The sequence below is a fragment of the Triticum aestivum genome, chromosome 2B (genome assembly GCF_018294505.1).
Source record: "Triticum aestivum cultivar Chinese Spring chromosome 2B, IWGSC CS RefSeq v2.1, whole genome shotgun sequence".
NCBI classification, from domain to species: domain Eukaryota; kingdom Viridiplantae; phylum Streptophyta; class Magnoliopsida; order Poales; family Poaceae; genus Triticum; species Triticum aestivum.
The window spans coordinates 624198035-624217827 of record NC_057798.1 but is presented as its reverse complement, the minus strand read 5'-3'; the positions used below and the strand labels follow the sequence as shown (position 1 = coordinate 624217827).

At 46.0% G+C, this 19793-nt stretch overlaps 2 protein-coding genes and 2 long non-coding RNA genes across 10 annotated transcripts; 2 read left to right on the top strand and 2 right to left on the bottom strand.

The window, feature by feature from the left end:
* Nucleotides 1-1009: 1009 nt before the first annotated feature.
* LOC123041800 (uncharacterized) lies at nucleotides 1010-2013 on the bottom strand. The gene is made up of 2 exons (XR_006418635.1): nucleotides 1450-2013; nucleotides 1010-1340 (listed from the first exon to the last, which is right to left on the bottom strand). It is a non-coding gene; the product is annotated as an uncharacterized lncRNA (long non-coding RNA).
* Nucleotides 2014-2276: 263 nt separating this feature from the next.
* On the top strand, nucleotides 2277-8042 carry LOC123046368 (uncharacterized). 4 transcript variants are annotated; one of them, XR_006422238.1, is made up of 9 exons: nucleotides 2277-3090; nucleotides 3188-3256; nucleotides 3756-4083; nucleotides 4252-4706; nucleotides 5086-5280; nucleotides 5376-5488; nucleotides 5680-5827; nucleotides 5946-6928; nucleotides 7459-8042. It is a non-coding gene; the product is annotated as an uncharacterized lncRNA (long non-coding RNA). The 4 variants fall into 4 exon arrangements; XR_006422237.1 differs by having other exon boundaries at nucleotides 2280-3090; nucleotides 5946-6141; nucleotides 6802-8042; XR_006422236.1 differs by having other exon boundaries at nucleotides 2280-3090; nucleotides 3193-3256; nucleotides 5946-8042.
* A 5402-nt stretch (nucleotides 8043-13444) lies between these two features.
* Nucleotides 13445-15388, top strand: LOC123046367 (probable phospholipid hydroperoxide glutathione peroxidase). The gene is made up of 6 exons (XM_044469716.1): nucleotides 13445-13725; nucleotides 14017-14093; nucleotides 14382-14443; nucleotides 14623-14741; nucleotides 14915-15082; nucleotides 15177-15388. Exons 1-6 carry the CDS (start codon nucleotides 13678-13680, stop codon nucleotides 15207-15209), a joined length of 507 nt encoding a protein of 168 aa, XP_044325651.1. The 5' UTR covers nucleotides 13445-13677; the 3' UTR covers nucleotides 15210-15388.
* Nucleotides 15389-15631: 243 nt separating this feature from the next.
* On the bottom strand, nucleotides 15632-18839 carry LOC123046366 (AT-hook motif nuclear-localized protein 10). Of its 4 annotated transcripts, none has more exons than XM_044469712.1 (5): nucleotides 18474-18836; nucleotides 17753-17812; nucleotides 16721-16858; nucleotides 16323-16484; nucleotides 15632-16145 (listed from the first exon to the last, which is right to left on the bottom strand). In XM_044469712.1, exons 1-5 carry the CDS (start codon nucleotides 18603-18605, stop codon nucleotides 15942-15944), a joined length of 696 nt encoding a protein of 231 aa, XP_044325647.1. In that variant the 5' UTR covers nucleotides 18606-18836; the 3' UTR covers nucleotides 15632-15941. The 4 variants fall into 4 exon arrangements, with proteins under 4 accessions (XP_044325647.1, XP_044325648.1, XP_044325650.1 ...); XM_044469713.1 differs by having other exon boundaries at nucleotides 17753-17811; nucleotides 18497-18836; XM_044469715.1 differs by lacking the exon at nucleotides 16721-16858 and having other exon boundaries at nucleotides 18474-18839.
* Nucleotides 18840-19793: the final 954 nt, after the last annotated feature.

Here is a 19793-nt window from a genome sequence, read left to right as displayed (position 1 = left end):
TACATCAATTCATAGTGTTGCCTTCATCCAAGCTCGTTCGGAAGCAAAATGTTTGATTTTCTTTCTGAGGTAGATGGATGTTTTTTTTATGGATGCCAATGCTGAAGTGATACATCCTTCATAGTGCTACTAGCTAGCTGGTTCCAGAAGTGAGTGTTTTGCTGTTTTGGTAGTCTGATCCATTTTTCGTGCTTGCAAATATCTTCTGTACAATTTTTTATCATTTGAATGGCTAGCTTTCGATTTATTTTGTAGGGAAATAACATCCAATCAGGTTCCACTTTTGTCCTAATAGTTTCCAGGTCAAAAACATGTATTTATCTTCCTGAAAGGAAAATTGTAACTTAACTTACCAATACAAATGTGTTTTCATTGGCACATTCTGGTTGTATTTTCATATGCTTTTCTTCCCCCAATATATTTCTAATGTGATTGATAAGTAAGGCCCTGTATCATCTTTCTCAGATTTTTAAAGCTTCATGCACTACCACAATGGTTTGGAAAGACTTAGTTCAAGCACGAGATTATTTCTACTCTTTTAATGAATATAAATGTGTAGATTTCTGGGATCTCATATCCAAGACACGACGGTAGATGAACTTTCAGCAGACCTTAATCTCGCCACAGATAGATGGGCGCAGCAATGCGTCAAGTATTCCTTTGTGCTGCACAGCCAACCGATTAAACTCTTCCCGTTAATGACTTGGAAATATATGAATCAATTTATGTTAATTTAACTTTTGTGATCTGTACATTAATATATTAATGGGAATTCCTACCAATCCATTGTAAAAATGGACGGGCACGGCAACGCGCGCCTTCGATGATCTAGTTTCTATGTTAAGGTGCATGCCATATTTCTCATGCACTATTTTTATTCAGAATTCCTACTTGTTGTTATTAGTACGTCATTATTCTGAATTCCTACTAAGTGTTATTAATTTAGTGAAGATAACATGCATTGATGTTTATGTTTCGTTAATAAGTAAATACAGGGAAGAAACTCATGTGCACACTCTGCAGATATAAAAAAAACTAATGCAATAAGACACTGTTCAGGTTATACCAACATTTAAGTCTTGTCAGACCACAATAAGAGAACAATCATTCTCAGATTGATACTTGGTTTCAGTAATAAGAAGGATCACAAGTTCGACCTAAAAAAGGATCTCCATTTAGTTACTGGAGTTACAAATTCAAGGTGATGCCTTAATTTGCCGTTGGCTTCAAGGATGTGACCTCCCCTCCCCTCCTTGGTTATTCCTTTTCCCCAGCTTCGGTTCATTGAGCTTTCTTCTTCCATGTACATGTAGTACAGTCGGGCATCTTAGATCAAACATCTGCAAGTTTTGCAACCTCAACATTGTGGATCTGCACAAGACGCAGTAGTAGGAAACAAGAACCTCGTTGTAGGACGGACCGAAAGTCACTCAAGGAAGCAGTTCTTACCTGCAGACCATCGAATCGGTGGCACTGGGCGCACGAACTGTTCCACAGGTGGCGCAGAGGAAGAACGCATCTGCTAAGGGAGGAGCTTCTACGTTGTCGCGGCGTCGTGTAGTCTTTGTTGACGGCCGTGTGGAGGACGGCGGAGTCGCCATCGGCTGTGTGGGGGACGGGCCAGGGACAGGCGCCGAGCGCCACAGGAGAGACGGTCGGACGGCCGCCGACGGTGAGGCGGACGGGCGGGCCGCCGACGGTCGCCGTGCGCCACAGGATAGCCGGACAAGCGAGGGACGGGGGTGAGCGGCGCGAGGGAGGTTGCGCTGGCGGCGCTGGTGTTGTGCAAGCGAGCGCGGCGGTGGATAACTGGAGATGGATGCCGATGCGCAGTCGGGGAGATGCGTTTAGCCCCGTGCTGTGCCACTAAACACGGAATCAATTTGGATTAATGGATCATTATCAGGGAAGCGATGTATTTGGGGTGGCCCCGGGACGCACGGCGCGGAATGTTTCCTTCGGCAGAGTTTTCGTCCGCCGGGCAAATTGCTAAACGTACTTTTCGGCTGAGGTTAATAAAATCTTAACGGTTAGATTAAATTGAATGATCCTGATCGTGAGGCTGTCATTGGTCTGTGTTGTTTTGCGTACATTAGGCTGGGTACACTTAGCGATGAATATGTTTTTTTATTTAATAGTATAAGTATATATCTACTCTTAATGGAGCAGTTGGCGAATAGTCTGTGCGGTTTATTTTCGCTGGTTTATTTTCGTCATCCTCCAACCTCCATTTTATTTTCGTCATCCTCTCACCTCTGCTTACTCGGTACCCTCCAGCGAAATAAACCGGTGCCAAAAAAAACCAACACTAGGGAATTGGTCGCACGCACTCGCACCCTACCCCACCCCACGCCACGCGCGATCCCCTCACCGCCGCCCCTCTCCGGATCGCCGCCACCGCCACCGCCGCTCCGGATCGCCGCCACCGCCACCGCCGCTCCGGATCGCTGCCCCCACCGCTGTCGTCGCCGCCGTCTCTCCGGATAACCGGCAGCGCCGCCGCCGCCGTCTGGATCGCTGCTGATGTATCTCCAGATCGCAGCCACCGCCGCCGTCTGGATCGCCGCCGCCATCACACAGAAGACAGTGCAGGAGCTGCCGCCGCCGCCCGCCCCCCATCTCCTCCCCTGATCCAACTAAACATCCCGTAAACTGAAAAAGAGGGTGATTGGTTAGGATGCTGCAGCAGCTAATAAGATGGGAAGACAACTCACTTTGCCCCTCCTCCAAGCACATCAGCGACTCTTCGATCTGCTTCTCTCCCTCGCAAGATATGAGATTCTTATATACCATTGTTGCATCATGTTGCACACATGCAATTCTATTGTTTTGTGTAAGAGCCATTGACTTTTGTGGAGAAGTTCGCGTCACGATGGAATTCTGCTGTCAAGGTCGCCATGTCGGCGAGCTCGTTGGCGTCATACTGCCCCAACAAGAGCGCCATCGGGTCGGCGGCGCTGCTGGCGGCTGCAACCATGGATGATGGAAATTGTGAGTCCTGCAAAATCCGTGCGTGGGTTAGGATAACAGGTTGAGCCATCTGTTCCTCTACAGTCAAACGCTTGATTGGGATGTTCTATCCATGATGGGGTAGGTTTGCACTATTCAATTTCGCAATGTGTCGTTTCTGCCATATAGCTTATATTGTTTTGTACAATAATTAGTCATATTAACTCATTTTCTATAGATCAGATTCATGAAACTCGACTTGTTGAAGTTTCAGTCCAGCTTCACTCACCGCCTTTCATTGTCATCGGTAAGTCCCGTGCTCCTTTTGTCCTGAATATACCATGCAATAAATTTCTATCAGGCAAAAAACGCCGTGTCTTGACACCTGCCAATATCCCTTTCTCATGTGTGAACCATACACACTTTTAGTTTATCACCTGCGAATATATCAAAACTGGATTATCTTATGTAACAGTCCGGCTGTGGATGAAGTTCAAAAGGATTCAATAGCTATGGCCAGAAAAGATATAAAAAGGAAGTTGTTCAAAGCAGTGCATCACTTCCGATGGCAAAGAACAAATTGACATTACAAGCCTGATTGAGACTTACAATACACTAACACTTTAACAAGCTGCGACCACTAATATTATAGTTTAGTACAATCATATTCCTTAAGTATTATAGCCCAGAAAGCCAGATTATAGTCGTTGCCACATTAATCAAATTCTTGTCTTGAGCAATATAGATAGATAAATAACAATAGCAGCTATGTTGTTTTTTGCAATTACAATATGCTTAATCTGCAGAGACAACCAACATTGCTCAGAACGCCGCATCCCCGGCCTACTCTCTCTTCACCCGTCAATGCTCATGTGCTTCGACCCTCCCCGACCCCTCCCAGCAAGCAGTAGAGTCTCTCTTGTTCGAGCTCCACCGGGCCGCGGCGGCGACGTCCATGTTCGTTGGGCGGAGCACAATGCTGGGGTTGAAATCCACCATGCTGCTACTGATGAGGCTCTCCTCCTTTGTCCACCGGTTATCGGACAACTGCCTATGAGACATCCACTGTCGTACACTCATTTGATCGTGCTGATGCGCCTGGCTGTGGGATGGCTTCTGCTGGGATGCTTCGAGGTGAGGCCACTCATGAACTTGCTAAGACGTCTTTACCTTAAATTACAATTTCTTATTATGATCTTGAACGAATACTAAGGCTTGCATCTTTTATAAAGCTTGCCAATTACTGTGTAGTTTCAGTTAACATTAAAGTCACCTGTGGTGAATCTCTTTTCTTGTCCACAGATTTCACGAATCCATTATGAAGAAATAGGGTGGCCGCCCGCTTTATTTCATGAATCCATTATCGCCTACAGAATAACGTCCTGGCCCTCCCAGTTTGAGTGATTCACTTTATTTTGCTATATCTCAACTGTACATGCATCGTTTATGTTCGCCGGCCTGCGCCCCTGTGTCTCCTCATGTTAATGTGGTTGCTGGTCGCGGGACTGACGAGGAGGTCATTGTGGAGCGGTGGTGCTGGCTGTGGCCTACCAGGATATCATAAGTTCTCCCTTGTTCTTTTGTGTTTGAATCAGATTTAGTGGTTCTTGATTTTACAGGCATGCATCGATCTTGCTCATGTTCTGTATGTAGGATACACTTAATGTTTTATGGGATGTTCTGCAGATTTTTAGAACACTAAGGGCATATTTTGGCTTGAATGCCGTTGGGTCGATGAAGGTCATGCAACATGGCAGGTAAGTGCTCCTCTCCCCTTTCCCTCTATGCTAAAAATTAGTTCCAATTTCCATGCAAGTTCGCCAATTTAGATCTAGAGGTAAAGGTTCTGTACGAGGTTAGTTAGGAGGGTCTTGCTGGTGACTACTTGAACTCAAGTTGGACAACATATGCAATGTCCAATTCAGCGAGATATCATGACTCGATTTCACTTTCATTCCACAGTTGAGATCATAATTTGATTGATATTTTGCATCTTTTATAGATATAGATTGATAACATTTAATGATGTTATAGGATATATATAATAATTAGAAAAAGAGACACCACATGTCTTATGGATCAAAACTGATACTTGCTCATGCTGGCATCTCAAGGAATTTTAATTTCCAAATACAGGTGTGCATGTGTCCACTTGGAAGCTACTTGTTTCGTGAGTTGTTCGAGACGAAAACCCAGTCTATATGATGGACTGCTCTCCTATTTTTTTTATGTGTGCGCCTGCTCCGTGCTCTTTTGTTCCCAGCAGGCTATTGTGTTGATCCATGGGGATTTCTTTTTACCCCTGCCATTGGTTTTCTCTGTAAAACGCAGGTGTTCCCAATACTTTTGTTTTATAAAAAAGCTGGGCTGTCATAGCCTTTTCTCTGAAAGCGTTGATTGTTAAACTACTAAAATGTCTTCTGTAGGTTTTGCTTACTCGTGGTTGTATGTTGGCTTCGTGCTGGTGGGCTATAGTTCTCCTGTCACAAATCATGGAGACATTCATCCTCGCAGATTTCTGCTCCTGCTATGTGAAAAGGTAAATTCCCAATGAACGAACCCCCTGAATAAAGGGATGTCCATTTGAAACGAACAAGCTTACTTGTCTTAGGTGGAGTGTCAATCAGTTTGTTACTTATGAAGTACTCATGACATTTACCCATCATTGACATGATTTGATTGATGAAAATGTATCGCTTCTTCATTGGTTAACTATTAATTTTTATTCAGGGCAATCCACAACATGAATATACATGTAGCAATGGTGTGCCCTTGGAACGTCCTGCAGTAAGCCCTCTAAAAGAATCCTTATGAAGTGTTCCTAGAGTTTGGTGGATATGACCGGAGTGATATTTTCATAAGGAAGTCCAAGGCACAAGTATGTATCACCCGAAGACGAATTTCTAATCATCTTAGTACAGGTTCTGAGCAAGAAACATCCTAAAGTAAATCATGTGCTGCTATGTACGTCATGATGCTTCCTCCTGTTCATCCAGGGGCTATAAATGTTAAGGATTGCCTGACCGCGACAACTATTGGGTTCCGTCTCACCATGAAGTGTCGCAATAAGGCCATTGATCCAGTTGTTGGGTATGCACATTGTGGAATGGTTGTAGCAACTCGCTGGACTGCGAATCAGGCCATTCCCTTCCTCAGCAGAGCAGTCGGGCAATTTTTGGACTACAAAATTAGGTAAGTAATTGAATATATTTTTATGGTCTGAAAAGCTTTCCATTTAAATGTTTCACGAAACTAGACCTTTTCTTTTGTAAACAAGGACTAGAACCGTGGAAGAAGTTACTGAGTTAGCCTAATCTAAGATAGAACAGATGCACTTTTGGAAAGCTTTTTTGATTGCTAAATCCGATTATCAGAGCTAAGAAGCAACTTTTCTAAACATATAGTTTGACAAGTTGTTACTCTTTGTGCACTGTGTGTGCTGCTTCTTTTGAACGTTCAGAGTTGAAGGTTATTTCTGCTCTAATGTTATACATTTTTATTAGCATGACGCAAGGTTAATTTATTTCTTCTTATCTTGTGTTATTTATTTTTCAAATATTATAAACCGCTGATGCCCGAATCCTGCTTTATTCAATTGAATGTAAAGTTCTCTCCTTCAATATTCTAATGCTTTACCAATTTTTCATATGTGAGAAACCGAGAAGAAGGGCGCATGCACAATTTATACCAGCATCACATGCCAAATTGGTTTCTCTTTGTGTTAGTTTCCTTCTCAAATTGGCAAGTTGTAGACATCAGATTCTTTTCCCTTCAAACGAATATAAAACACTCTTCTTTACTTTCCGATTCATTCATTTATTTTTGACACTCTGTTCATTTAAAATTTTGAAGTTCAAATGAATAAGTAAGAGCTGCAGTTGATCATGTTGTCCAAAAAAGGCTTGATCCAACCAACAGAATGACTTGATTAATTGGGCTTATAAGCTGGTTGCATCAACTGATAGATGCACTAATGTATGTAAGTGAAATTATCTCCTTGAGTCATGATTGGCATATTTCCTTGCTTGATGAAGGTTCCATCTCTACATAATACTCCCTCCATTCCTAAATATAGGGTGTATAGTTTTTGGCACAGAAATTAAAGAACACACATGGAGGGAAAATTTCACAAATTTTGGGCGACATTACACATGACTAATTGACATGAGAAAATAGAGGAGCTTGCGTGATATAAGGAAATGTAAACAAATCCCTCAAAAAATTATCTAAACGAGTGGTGCAGCGCAATACACCTTATATTTAGGATTTTTTTTCTCAAAAATCTATACACCTTATATCAAGGAACGGAGGGAGTAGTTTTCTATGCATATGAAACTGCTCTATATAGACAAAAGGTGGACGACTACAAATCCAGTGGCCATTACTCCGTTGTGGACATGGGAGTCGTCTGAATTTTGTCGTCCATATAGCAAGGTTCCTATGCATATCCTGTCAAGTAATTGTTTTCATGAAAATATGAGGTGGGCCATGGGCATCAATCTTCCGCAGGTTCAGGGTTGAAAATGTCGACAACTTTGTATGGTTGAAGGATATTCCAAGATTTCCCACTCTCGCAAGAAAACAACTTGGCTCACTTATGATAAGATGCTCTGGTGTTAAGTTTCTCCTCTTTTATGGACCAAGAAGATGAACTATTTTGACAACATCAACTGCATTTGTACTGACAGAGCATTTGTTAGCTGACAGAGCATTTGTTGTGATTGTGTTGGAAGTGCCGTGTATGGCAAAGGTAGATCCCGTTGTAGTGCAGAGCAGAGTTAGCACCATTCAAGTCCATTATTGAATGTGTGGATATTACCAAATGATGTATGTCTCATTTTCATATTAAAGTGTGGCTTCTATTGCAAAAAAAGCTTGCGGCAAAGCCGAGGAGATGGATTGCAAGGGGGGAGAGAAGATGTTTTCGTAGATTAAATTTTGTAAGAAAAGTAGTGTGTATATACTCTCTCTGTGATTTAACTTTGACCACCAAACTTAATTGATGATATATGTGTTATGTGTCATAAAATTATACCATTGGAGTTTTTTGTAATACGAATTTGATGATAAATTTTGTGACATGTAAGCGACAATTTGTTGATCAAAGTGCTTGAGTACATTTAAATTTTGAAATGTGTGACGCCTGTGCAGTAGGTAAATTGTGACACAGAGAGTAGTATTTATTTGTTCGAGTTGGGTGGAGAAGAGACCTCATTAGTGTATCCTAGAGTGCATGGAGAAATTGAAGGCAATTCAATTGTCGGCTCTGTCATCATTGTAGAGTAGAAGGCATGAGTTCCCTATATTTGGTCATGGTAAATATGTCCACCTCAAACTTGAATGCAGTCATGGATTTTGTCTTAACAGTAGTCATGATTTTGTCTTAAGAGTAGTACAGAGTGATATTTGTTGCAAAGAAATCATAAGCCGCAAGCGACATGTTGTGAATCAAAATGATTTTTTTATCAATGCATTAAATTTGTTGTTTCATGGCAACACACGGGCATTCAGATGTATCTAGATGGCAACGTTTATTTCTGTTTGGTATTCCAACGAGCATAGATTGGTAAATTTATATATTTCATTATCATAACATATAAAATACAGGTATTTATTTTTTTTATCACTATATTCAAGATAAAATTAATTTAGGAAATGGAAGGGATGTGTCCGACTATTTTACTTTTTGTTTTATGCTCTGGTGGGTGTACGGTTTGTACGGTGTATACTCTCCATTACATATTTTAAGATCTTTGATGAGAAGTATTTGTGCTAATTACATATATTGCTTGTACAGAATGGATATAAGTCAAGGAAGAGGTTTTTATTATACTTGCTCAGGTATTATGCGAACGAAGCTAAAAACAATATTTCTGATATTGCACAAAGATTTCTTAAGCACACCAAGTAAATCTTAGTTTCTAAAGATTTTTAGTGGGATAATCAGTCTACGTGTATACATCTTCCAATTGTCTTTTTGTTAATAATTTACATTGCAAGTAAAATATACTTTAATTATTACCCGATTGTGTTTGTGTTATTTTTTTTAATATATATAATTTAACATGCATTATGTTTATATAACTCTAGCAAAATATTTCAAAAGCCCGTGGCAACGCACGGGCTATAGACTACGTGTGTCTACTGACTAGCGAGTAGCGACGACGATCATACCATACGTGTGAATGTGAAAGGACGTGCGCGTGTGAGCGGGACGGCCGGAGCCACAGGAGTAAAATGCTGCGCTGAAAGCTGTCCACGTGAGTTGCTCCGTCCAAGCCAAGCACCTGCCCATCTCATCTCATCTGCATGCAGGAGGCGTGACCGTGCTTGGTCCGATCCAGCCGCGGACGGATGACGCTTCCAGAAGCAAGGTGCCTTCCGGACATCGATGCTTTCTCGGTCAGACTTCCGGGTCCACGGCTCAGCCACAAAATCTTTTTCGGCACGGTGTTGTGTCTCAAGATCTGTGAGTTTTTTCTTCTTATTATTTTTACTCCGACGACAAAGATTTGTCAAGTTCGTGACGACGAGAATACGACATGCATGAAAGCCGTCCACGTGCAGTCGGCGACTGCACGAGACCACGTACACGTACAGCGGTACAGGGATGCTTCCAGAGTTTCACTAGCGGCCGATTTTCGTGTTTCGGCCCTTTTCACTAAAGTTGAGAGCAACTCCACTCGTTCGGCCCAGTGAAGCGGCCGGCGCTATTTCGGACCTCCATCGCCCGACGCTTTTTAGGTTCTCAGAGCGATTTAGGTCCCTGTCACGCTCCTAGGGACCTGACATTTTCCGTTACCAAAAAAGGCCACAAGTCAGGTGATCAGCGCCACAAGGTCAGGCGATCACCATGCCACAGGTCGGTGATCAATAACTTGAAACTTCAGCGTTCAAAAAAGGACACGTAGGCAATGCATCAAACGGTGGTGCCGTCCTTCGGCGTCGGACTGGCAGGAGTCGGCGTCGGCGCGGCTTCTGTGCTGGGCGTCGTTGAGGCGTCGCTCGGGCTTGGCGGCGGCGTTGGGGTCGTCGTGGGAGTTGGCGCCGCTGTCGATGGCATCTCGTTCAGGATGAGGCCACGCTCCACCGGGAACCACGCCTTGACCCGATCGTCCATCTTCGACATGCCCCCCCCCCCCCCCGCCCCCCAATCAGGAAAGCCAGGTCGGTGTTCCTCCTCTTCGCGGCAACGTTGGTCCAGAGCAGGTCGAGTTTGACGGCGTTGTTCGCCATCAACGCCGACCATCGCGCCTTAGTTTTCTCTTCCCTCTGGGCGGCGCGGGTCTTGGCGTCAGCGATGCAGTGTTTGATGAACTCTTGCAAACGCGTGGTAGCCGGCGCGGCGTCCTTCGCCGACTTGGCTCATTAGTTGCTGTCAGGGCGCCCATCAGCCGCGCCCAGCGTGGGCGCGTCCGGCTTGTACTTCTCCTTGGTGTTGGCGAGGGTGCGTCAGACCTTCGCCCACTTCTCGCACTTCTCGATCCAGGAACACGTGGAGGTACTTGAAACTCTTGATCAGAACTGCTGTCCTGACGATACATGACGAACATCCGGACCATCTGCGCCGAGGAACAAGTGTGAGCGACGTACACGGTGAAAAATGAGTGAGAGACCGGCATCATACTTGACTCTCGTAGTTGACGCCGCTCTCCGGGCGACCCGCGATCTCCTCGACGATCCCATGCCATTTGTTAAACGCAGTTTGGATTAGCGCCCAATGGTTGGCCATGGCCTTAGAGCCGTGCTGCATGTGGACGTCGACGAAGTAGGGATCGACTAGCTTGCGCTGGGACTTCGACTTGATGCGCTCCCAGTACGTACGTGTCGGCGTTCTGGTTCGTGCCGGTGATCGGGTCGAGGCAGACGATCTTCCACGCTTCGGCTCGCCGGTTCTGGCCGCCCGCCTCTTCTTTTACCCTTTCCTCGTCGGAGCAGGCCCCGGCTCCTCCTCCTCGCCGTCCTCCTCCTCCTATGGCTCCTCCTTGCCGTAGTCGAGCCTGTCGTCCATGTCGTCGTTGAGGTCGATTGTATCTTCTTGGGCATTGAACTCGGGGAAGGTGGCGGCGACTGAGCCGGTCTTGATGATGTCGTCCATGTCGGCCTCCGTCCCGTCGGGGTTGCCGAGATGCGACGGTGAGGCTTGTGAGAAGAGCAGCACGCCACGGTGCAGAGGTGGCGTCGGGGAGGATGCGTAAGCCGGCGCGAGTAGGTGTATGGGGGGTACTGGACGCCGGCGAACGCGAGCGAGGGCGTGCGCTGGGCGGGGTGGCCATGTGGAAAGGTGATGTTGGGGTTGAACCCGCCACGCGCGTCGCCGTCGGCGTAGCCAGGCGAGGGCGCGCACCCCTAGGGGTGTGTCGATGACTAGAAGCCAGCCGACGACCTGACGCTCTGCTGGCTCCAGGGAACGTGCGGGCCGTGGCCGCCGGGCGGATTCATCGTCCCTGCGCGAGACACCTCTGCTTGTTCCGCCGCGTGATCTACCTGCTCTGCCACGCCCGCCGCCGCCGCCCTGTCCCGGGCCTTCTTGGTGTTGAGCCTGTACCACTGGCCAGTGGTGACAGCCTCCTGGCGCTGAACCTCCGCCTTCCAGTCGACGTTTGACATGCCTAGGGGCTTGGACGGCGACGCCCTCGGCTTCCTCTGCTTTGGCTGGGTGACATCGGCATCGGCAGCGGCGCGAGGGGCGGCGTACTTCTTCGGCGGCATGGCGGCCGGATGGAGGGGAGAGGGAGGAGAATGGCGGGAGAAGGGGGATGGAGGGAAACGGAGGGGGAAAAGCAGGGGGGTCAGTGGGAAAAGGGATTTCTCTAGCCGACAAAGCAGACCCACGCGCCTTTTTGCTTCGGCCGGCGCCTCCAGGCAACCCCCGGGGGCTTGGGTTCGGCTCGAGTTCGCCGACTGTTATTTTGGCCTAATCCGGCAAAAAATGAGACCCTAGGGCGTGACCGGGACGTTTTTTGGACGCCGACGCTAAAAAAATGGCCTTGGGGGCTCTTGGGGGCGTGGCTGGAGTTGCTCTAAGCCGGATCTGGCCCCATCCGAAAGTATTTCGGGATCAAACCCTTTTGCTAAGCCAGAGTCGAGACGGTAGAGTATAATAGCCTATCGCCAGTCTCTGAAGGTATGCAACTTATGCACGTCAGCGCAATGTTGCCCTACCGCCAAACAAGCTGACGGTAGCCTGTGTACCCATACCGCCGATGTGTCCGACGGCAAGTGAGTACACACAATGTATTTGTTACTTAGAAAAAATTTACGATAGGGTGTGCACGTCTACCATCAAGACCCTTAGCGGTGGATTGTTATACCCTGCAATCAGACGCTAGAAAAAGTACAGATCTTGCTAAACTTTCGCAAAAGAGTGAAAACATGAAGGCCCTGTTTGATAGCTCTGTATTTTCGAAGTATTCCGGAAATACTACATTTTTTAGGATTACCATGGTTTTAATTACTTTGAGCTGTTTGACAATCACTAAAAACTATGCTATTAATACTACAGTTTTTCCAATACTATGGTATTTTCTCTGTTCTAAAAAAAGAACCTCGGACCTTTTTTAAAAAAACCGAGCACGCGAAAAGAACGAGAGCTCATCGTTATCTTCGCTCGCTCCCAAGCCGCCGCCCTATTGTCTGTGGAGCTCGTCTTGATCGGGCAGCCATGAACAGATCAAGGAACGGCAGTACAAGTACAGTGCACTGCGAACTGCCATGGTCGATGGGGCGGAGCAAGCTGGTAGACTTGTCTCTTTCCACGCCGACGGCAACGCGGATGAAGGCCAAGCTGTTTTGGTTCACGAGCAGCTTCGCCGTATGGTCCACTGCCTCCATGCGCAGCTCCTGATTATCCCAGATGTGAAAGAAAACCAAGCGGCTCCGGCAACGTGCAGCTCTGCCATTGACCGCCTCCTCCCTATTTGTTACTCCCTCCGTAAACTAATATAAGAGCGTTTAGATCACTACTTTGGTAAGCGTAAGAGCGAGATTGTGCATGGCACGTTTAGCTTGGCCATTCAGTTAGTGCATGATCGTACGTCGGTGCCGTGCATAGCAGTTCATCAGTTTGCAGATGTCTAGCTAGCTCAACGCATAATTCGAAACTGCTTCCAATGGCTCTTGCCAAACAGGTCCAATGTATTCTAAATACTTCAAAATACTCTATTATGGCAAAACCGTGGTATTATGTACCTGTAGACTAAATTATTGTAGTTTTCAATACTTTAGTTTTTTTAATGCTTTGTTATCAAACGGGGCCGAAAATCGGCCTCCAGTAGCGCTTGTGCGACATTTGCGGATTTGCCTTCCCACCACCGCCAGTTCCGCGTACGAGATGAGCGATCCGCCGAGACCATCCGATCCGATCGGACGGCGAGGCCTCAGCCGCCCTAAGTTGACCCCAGCGCCTCGATTCCGTTCGCACGGACGGGTCCCGGCGGCTACGTGCTTCCTCCGTCGCGGGCCACGCGCATTCATTATTTACTGCCGCGGGCGTTCACACCTCTGTCCATAACAAGATTCCAAGCCCCAACCTCCCCCCTGGCCGTGGGCCTGGCCCTATAAATCTCCCGGTGACGTCCCGGCCCACCTTCCCATCTCGTCGTCTCCACGCTAACGCCTCCTCCCCCCAAACTCCCAACTACCCGCTTACTCCTGAGTTCTGAGCCCGGTCGATCCCCGCCGCAGCCACCGACGCCGCCTCCGTCAACTCGCACGGGGAACCTCGCCATGGCCGCCGCGTCGTCCGCCACCTCCGTCCACGACTTCACCGTCAAGGTCATCCCCGCTCTCCCTCCCATCCCCTTCGGTCTCTGTATTTTGTTCACACGCTGCTAGATCGCCTGCTCGGCCTGCTCCAGACTCCGGGCTAGCTCGAGGTGTGCCTAGTTTGCGCTTTGCTTGCTCGGGTGGATCTTCGTGTGAATTCCGCTGCCGATCCGTTGGATTTAGACTGCTGAACCGTCTGAATTCGCTGACCGGTATTTCGTTGCGCCTGATTTCTAGAAGCCGCTTAGGTGAATTGTGCAGTAGTACGACTGTATTGAACGAGTTATCCTTGGCGTGCAGGATGCAAGCGGCAAGGACGTCGACCTCAGCGTCTACAAGGGGAAGGTTCTTCTCATTGTTAACGTCGCATCCCAGTGGTACGTACGACCTGTAAACCTGGCATTCCAACTTCACTTTCAGCTCGGCTATGAGATATCTCCAACTTGCAAGCAGTGCGTTGAATCAAATTATTTTGTCTGGTCCGCAGCAAATGAAAAATAAGTACAGTCCAAATCAATAGGTTATTATATGCCGTGTCCTGCTTGATTGTCCAAAATAATGATCGTCTACGCCATTAAACATCGACTCTTTATTAAATGAATTCCATAGAAGACCTTACTTCTTCAGCTACGCTGCTAATTATTGTCTGTGACCAATTGTTCCAGTGGCTTGACCAACTCCAACTACACCGAGCTGAGCCAGCTGTACCCGAAGTACAAGGACCAAGGTTTTTTTCTTCATCCATGTTTTTTGTTCCCCTTTACCTTGTTATTATATCTATGTCATATGGATTACTGGGTTTAATCTACATATTGCTTCATGATGTACTAGTTAGTCGATTTACACAACATACTCTGGTTATTGGATGCTAACCTCTGTGTTCTATTGCCAATTTGTGGTTTACAGGCTTTGAGATCTTGGCTTTCCCATGCAATCAGTTTGGTGGGCAGGAGCCTGGCACCAATGATGAGATCGTTCAGTTTGCCTGCACCCGCTTCAAGGCCGAGTACCCCATTTTCGACAAGGTACATTTGTGCTGTGATCTTCCTAGGCGAAAGCAATGCATTTATCTGTTTCAGTGTGATAATGTTGCAAATGTTTCAGTGGGATGCCCATGAATCTCCATTTTATCTTAAGAATAATCCATCCGAGAAGGTTTATGCTGCAGTATTGAGCCCTAGTTTGTATTGTCTGTCAGGTTGATGTCAACGGCAGCAATGTTTCCCCCCTGTACAAGTTCCTGAAGTCTAGCAAAGGTGGCCTTTTCGGCGACAGCATCAAGTGGAACTTCTCCAAGTTCTTGGTTGACAAGGAGGGTCACGTTGTTGACCGCTATGCCCCGACCACTTCCCCACTAAGCATTGAGGTAACTAACAGCACTGTGATTCACATCCCCTTGCACATGTTGAATCTTGAAGCGCTAGGCGGTCAACATAACACTTGCTTTGTATAATCTGCAGAAGGATATCAAGAAGCTGCTTGGGAGCTCTTAGACCCGCCGCTGGCTGGAGCCTCGAGAGAAATCGGCACTCTGTATTCTAGAAACAAGAATAATGTCGTGTTGAAATAAAATCTGTACCCAGCATTTCAGAGGATGCATCTGCTATATTTTCAGCATCCTACTCTGTACTTGTTGTATATGTTGTGTTAATGAATGCATTCAAATATTGTAGCTGTTCGGTGTGCCTTTCATTGGATCGTGTTGTTGTCTGGTCAAGTTTCTGAATAACATAATTTCTCACATTGCTGCATCAGCTTGATAGCATGATTCATCTCTGCATTTAATAGCGGCAACTACCAATAGGTGGTAATGCGTAGCACAGAAACTTAGCCTAATTTTGTGCCAAGATCATGGATAGCATAGGTAAATCCCACGTATCGCAAATGTTCAGAAGGCGCTTCTGTCATCTGAATGTGCATTTCATAATCCTTCGACATAAAATGACTTGCTATTACTAGTTTATAGCTCCCACTGATATAAGTCTGCGGAATTACACCGTTGTTCCCGACTTAGCAAACGACATATCAATTTTACATGTCTCTAGAAGTCTTGGTTAGAATTTAGAACTACTTTTCCTCCGCGAATTTGAGTTTGGAAGTACACTTCCGCCCACAAAATATCTTTGGAAACCAAAGTTTTTAATAGCTTGCCCTTACAACTGTTATGTTATATCTCCATCATGTATTATCTTCATGCATATGTCGCAGCATAGTGAAGCCAAGAGCTAACCATTGGTCAGGTCGAAGTCGTGGCGATCAAGTTTGACATCTTCAATCCTGGACCACCCAAACAGAGGCAAAGGTGAAAATGGTTCATAAGGCATTGCATCCAGCTCCCAAGGTACTTTCAGCTCATTAAGTTGGCTGTCACTGGTCTTTGGCTCCTTCTTTTCCTCTGTCACCGTGTAATTGAAGCTTCCAGCAATTACCTGAGGTAGCAAAACACTGTGTGAGCTTCTACACAAGAGAGAACAAAGGCGGAAAAGAACATCAGGAAGATGCCATCGACAGTGTCACCACAACTGTTTGGAGAATTTACGCATTAGTATTTTTTACTGTGGCATGTGCCTGCAGTTCCACTTGGTAAGTGGCAAAATTGTATGTACCTGCACAGGGTCAGCAGCGATCAGCGGCCCTCCAACGCTACCTCCAAACAAGCTGCCGCAAGGAGTAGAAACCATAATGCTTAAACCCCCACTGCTGTTTCCTGAGCCACCCTCATCAGACAGCAGATAAGAGCCTTTTAGTGAAATTATCTCAAACTGACCCTGCAAAATCAGTTCAAAGTAAGACCAAGAGATGGAAATGCTTTGTTTTAGGATATAAAATGGACTGAAGGAGGGGAACCATTTTTTTTCCACGCTACATAAGCGGATTAGGAATTTGTACTGGTCTATTAGCACACATTGAACTGATATAAGACAAGCAATTCATTAATTGCTGAAAATGGGGTAATAGTAGTAGCCGCTAGCCAATGTTGGACACTGAGAACACTGAGGCGAACCTGGTAAACTGCATTGTCAAGGCCACCTGAATGTGAAGATAGACGGAGAGTTATAGCTGATAATGGGCCATTGGCTGATAGAATGCAGATGGATTTGGAGTGCAGCTCTGATAACAGCATAATCTTGGAGGTAATATCCTGTGCATAAAGGTACTTTCAGTATTGCTATTAAATTATCTACAACATATGAACAGTGTGTACTCAATGTATGGCCACGCTCATTTTCTTTAGAAAAAGGAACTGAGTGATAAAAGTAGAAAGCAAGTGATTTTTCTATCACATATTGAGACCAAACACAGCCACATCAAAGATCTGTGCAGAAGCCTGACAAGAGCAAAATTCTTTAGTCCATCATATACGGATCAAGGACCTACCCAGTGCATAAAACACGATGAACGGAAGATCCCGTACAGACTGCACTTCACTGCACGAGAACATACAGATAGAAGTACACTGAAGTTCTGTTTGAAATGCTATGGGCCTTATGGTAGTCAAATAAATATGTATTACGTTAATGTTGAGATCCTGCAGTTTGGTAGAATGAAGTTCACACTTGTCTAAATTTGGAAATTTGCTACTCCCTCCGATCTGAAATAAGTGCCATGGTTTTAGTTAAAATTTGAACTAAAACACCACACTTATTTTGGACCGGAGGGAATAGTGAACAAGGAGAGTGGACAAACATCAACGTTGATCATCTTGCAGACAATACACTCCAAAGAGCAGTAAACTAAAAATAGTACATGGCACTCTTTTCACACATCAGTGACATCACATAGTAAATTATCGCAAAGTAATTTTGTAATTTATTCACATCATACAGTAAATTATTTACAGGTTCAAGACCCAGAGAAACAGAAACAGAATAAACCAGGTAAGATGGAAAAAATGGGAACATTTCTCAGCAGCTGAAGCGCCATATTAATCTAACGTAATGAATAGTAAAACAACAAACATACACAAAGCAAAATAAAAGTTGGTATTGTTCTTGTAATTTGCAACTTAGATGGGTAGGTGCCTGAAGCTGCATACCTCTCCCCGATTGATAAGCAGTATATGTGGAGCAAATGCATTTCCAGGTGAGCACCCCCCCTGTTGATCATCAAAACATAAATTCAGGGGCACTTGATGAGCACACAGAAGGTCAAGCCTTCTATCGAAGGAGATGAAATTCTCGAGCAGTAAACTTCTGCGGCACCATGTAACATCCAGTTATACACAAGCACAAACACATCACGTGCTTTGACTGTCAAATTTCTAGACATTTAGAGTTGACACTCGTACCCGTTCTACTGTGTGAGAAGAAGCTAGACGACATTTATGATCACGTGGCGTTTGCACATCTCTTGGACATCATGGTGATACATTGCACATGGAAAAGGAGCACCTTTTATTCAGAACAGTTGCTGAGAACATTGTCCATGAACAATGTCATCTTATTACTTTGACAGTGGCAACCATTACATCTCGGCAGTAAAAAGCACGCGACAGGAAGCTCTAGTAGTTAGGATGGCTCTAGTAGTTAGGATGTCGTTCTCTCGGTTCGCTTCCAAGATCACCTTTTCTAATTAAGGGCCCTCTAATTAATTCCCCAGGCACCACACCACATCCAAATCATCCCCACATCCTAACAACTCTAAATAAAGACTACAGGCACAGCACCAAAACAAGGTCCCGCCACTAAAATATGGAGCTCCAAAGCCGAAAGAGCGCAAACAAATCAAGTGGAGAGCGAGCAAACAAGGGGGCTCACTGTTCCTCGCGAACGGCACTCACCGAGGAGGGCGAGCTGCGACTTCCTCCCTCGGGGCCTCGGTGGTCCGCTCCGCTTCGCCGCCTTCTTCTCCGACGAGGAGGCCGTCATCACCGCGGGCGGCGGTCGCATTGCTGCGGGGAGGGGCGCCGACGCCGCCGCCGATTTCGATGGAGGGCGGTGCCGAACCCTAGGCGCGTGATCTTTTCGCCGTCTGCGTGCGGAACAGTGGCGTTGCAGAGAGCTGCAGGGTTTTCAGGCTGATGGTGGTGGGGGGTTAAAGCTGTGCGGTGTTTGCTGGTTCTGGATGGTTAAGTACAAGAAGGTGGTTAGCGTGAGTCTATCATCTCCGTGACGAACTAGTACTTACTGTCTGAGAGGGAGTACAAGAAAAATTACCGCTGAGAAGTCATGGGCATGGGTCTCGGCCATTTCTTATTTTGGGCTTCGTTGGGCTCATGTCCATCATGTATGTCCCCCCAAAAGAAGTCCATCCAATATCATACCACATGTTTCTCAAAATTGTGTAAAAAAACATGTTCCTCAAAAAAAAATAAAAAAAATCTTACCACATGTAAGCAGCCTCGATACCTAGCCGCCACCGCCTCTAAAAAGAAGCCTAGGATTCCTCTGCCTCCTGCCAGCACTGTCGTTGGTCCGCCTCATCTTCGATAGCCCTAGGGGCCATGGAGGCATGCTGGATTCCGGCCCTTATCGATCGGCGGGAGGGCTCCATTTTAAATGTTTCTCTGAGTTCTGTTAAGATTTGTGTCTGGCTCAGGAAGATGGTGGTTGCTTCCTGAAGATGGAATGAGGTTCTCCTCGCCTAGCCCGTCTCAATGGTGCATCTAGCATCATCGAGGGCGTGTGGAGGTGTGTCTCTGGCGAATCTCGCGGGATTCAGCCGGTGGTTGTCTTTGGTGGATCTACTCGGACTCGATCTTTGTTTGTCCGTTCTTTTGTTTTCAGGTTTGATCCTTCCTATCTACGTGTTTCTTCATCGGCGGTGGTTGTTATTCTGTTGTGTTGGTCCTATGAGGCCTTAGCACGATGACTTCCCGACTGTCTATTACAACAAATTTTTCTAGCTCCGGTGAGGGAGGGCGATGACAGTGGCGTGCCTTCAGCTCACTTCAGTGCTTCTAGTCGTCGCTAGGTTGTCTACGAATCTGGATATAATTTTTATATTTTTTTATGTTTGTTGTCCTATCATGATTGAAGATGAATAAGTTGTAAGTTTCTCAAAAGAAAAAGAGAAGCAAAGTAAGCAGCGACAATTAATATGGATCAGAGGGAAGGGAAATTGGGCTTGGTGATGAC

Bases quoted from the DNA above. Each gene is read 5' to 3' on its own strand.
- LOC123046367 (XM_044469716.1), top strand. From the start codon at position 13,678: ATGGCCGCCGCGTCGTCCGCCACCTCCGTCCACGACTTCACCGTCAAG. The intron at 14,094-14,381 runs GTACGTACGACC...CAATTGTTCCAG, and splicing joins GTTAACGTCGCATCCCAGTG to TGGCTTGACCAACTCCAACT. The intron at 14,742-14,914 runs GTACATTTGTGC...ATTGTCTGTCAG, and splicing joins AGTACCCCATTTTCGACAAG to GTTGATGTCAACGGCAGCAA.
- LOC123046366 (XM_044469712.1), bottom strand. From the start codon at position 18,605: ATGCGACCGCCGCCCGCGGTGATGACGGCCTCCTCGTCGGAGAAGAAG. The intron at 17,813-18,473 runs GTGAGCCCCCTT...GATGATCAACAG, and splicing joins AGTGCCGTTCGCGAGGAACA to GGGGGGTGCTCACCTGGAAA. The intron at 16,146-16,322 runs GTACATACAATT...TTGCTACCTCAG, and splicing joins TCGCTGCTGACCCTGTGCAG to GTAATTGCTGGAAGCTTCAA.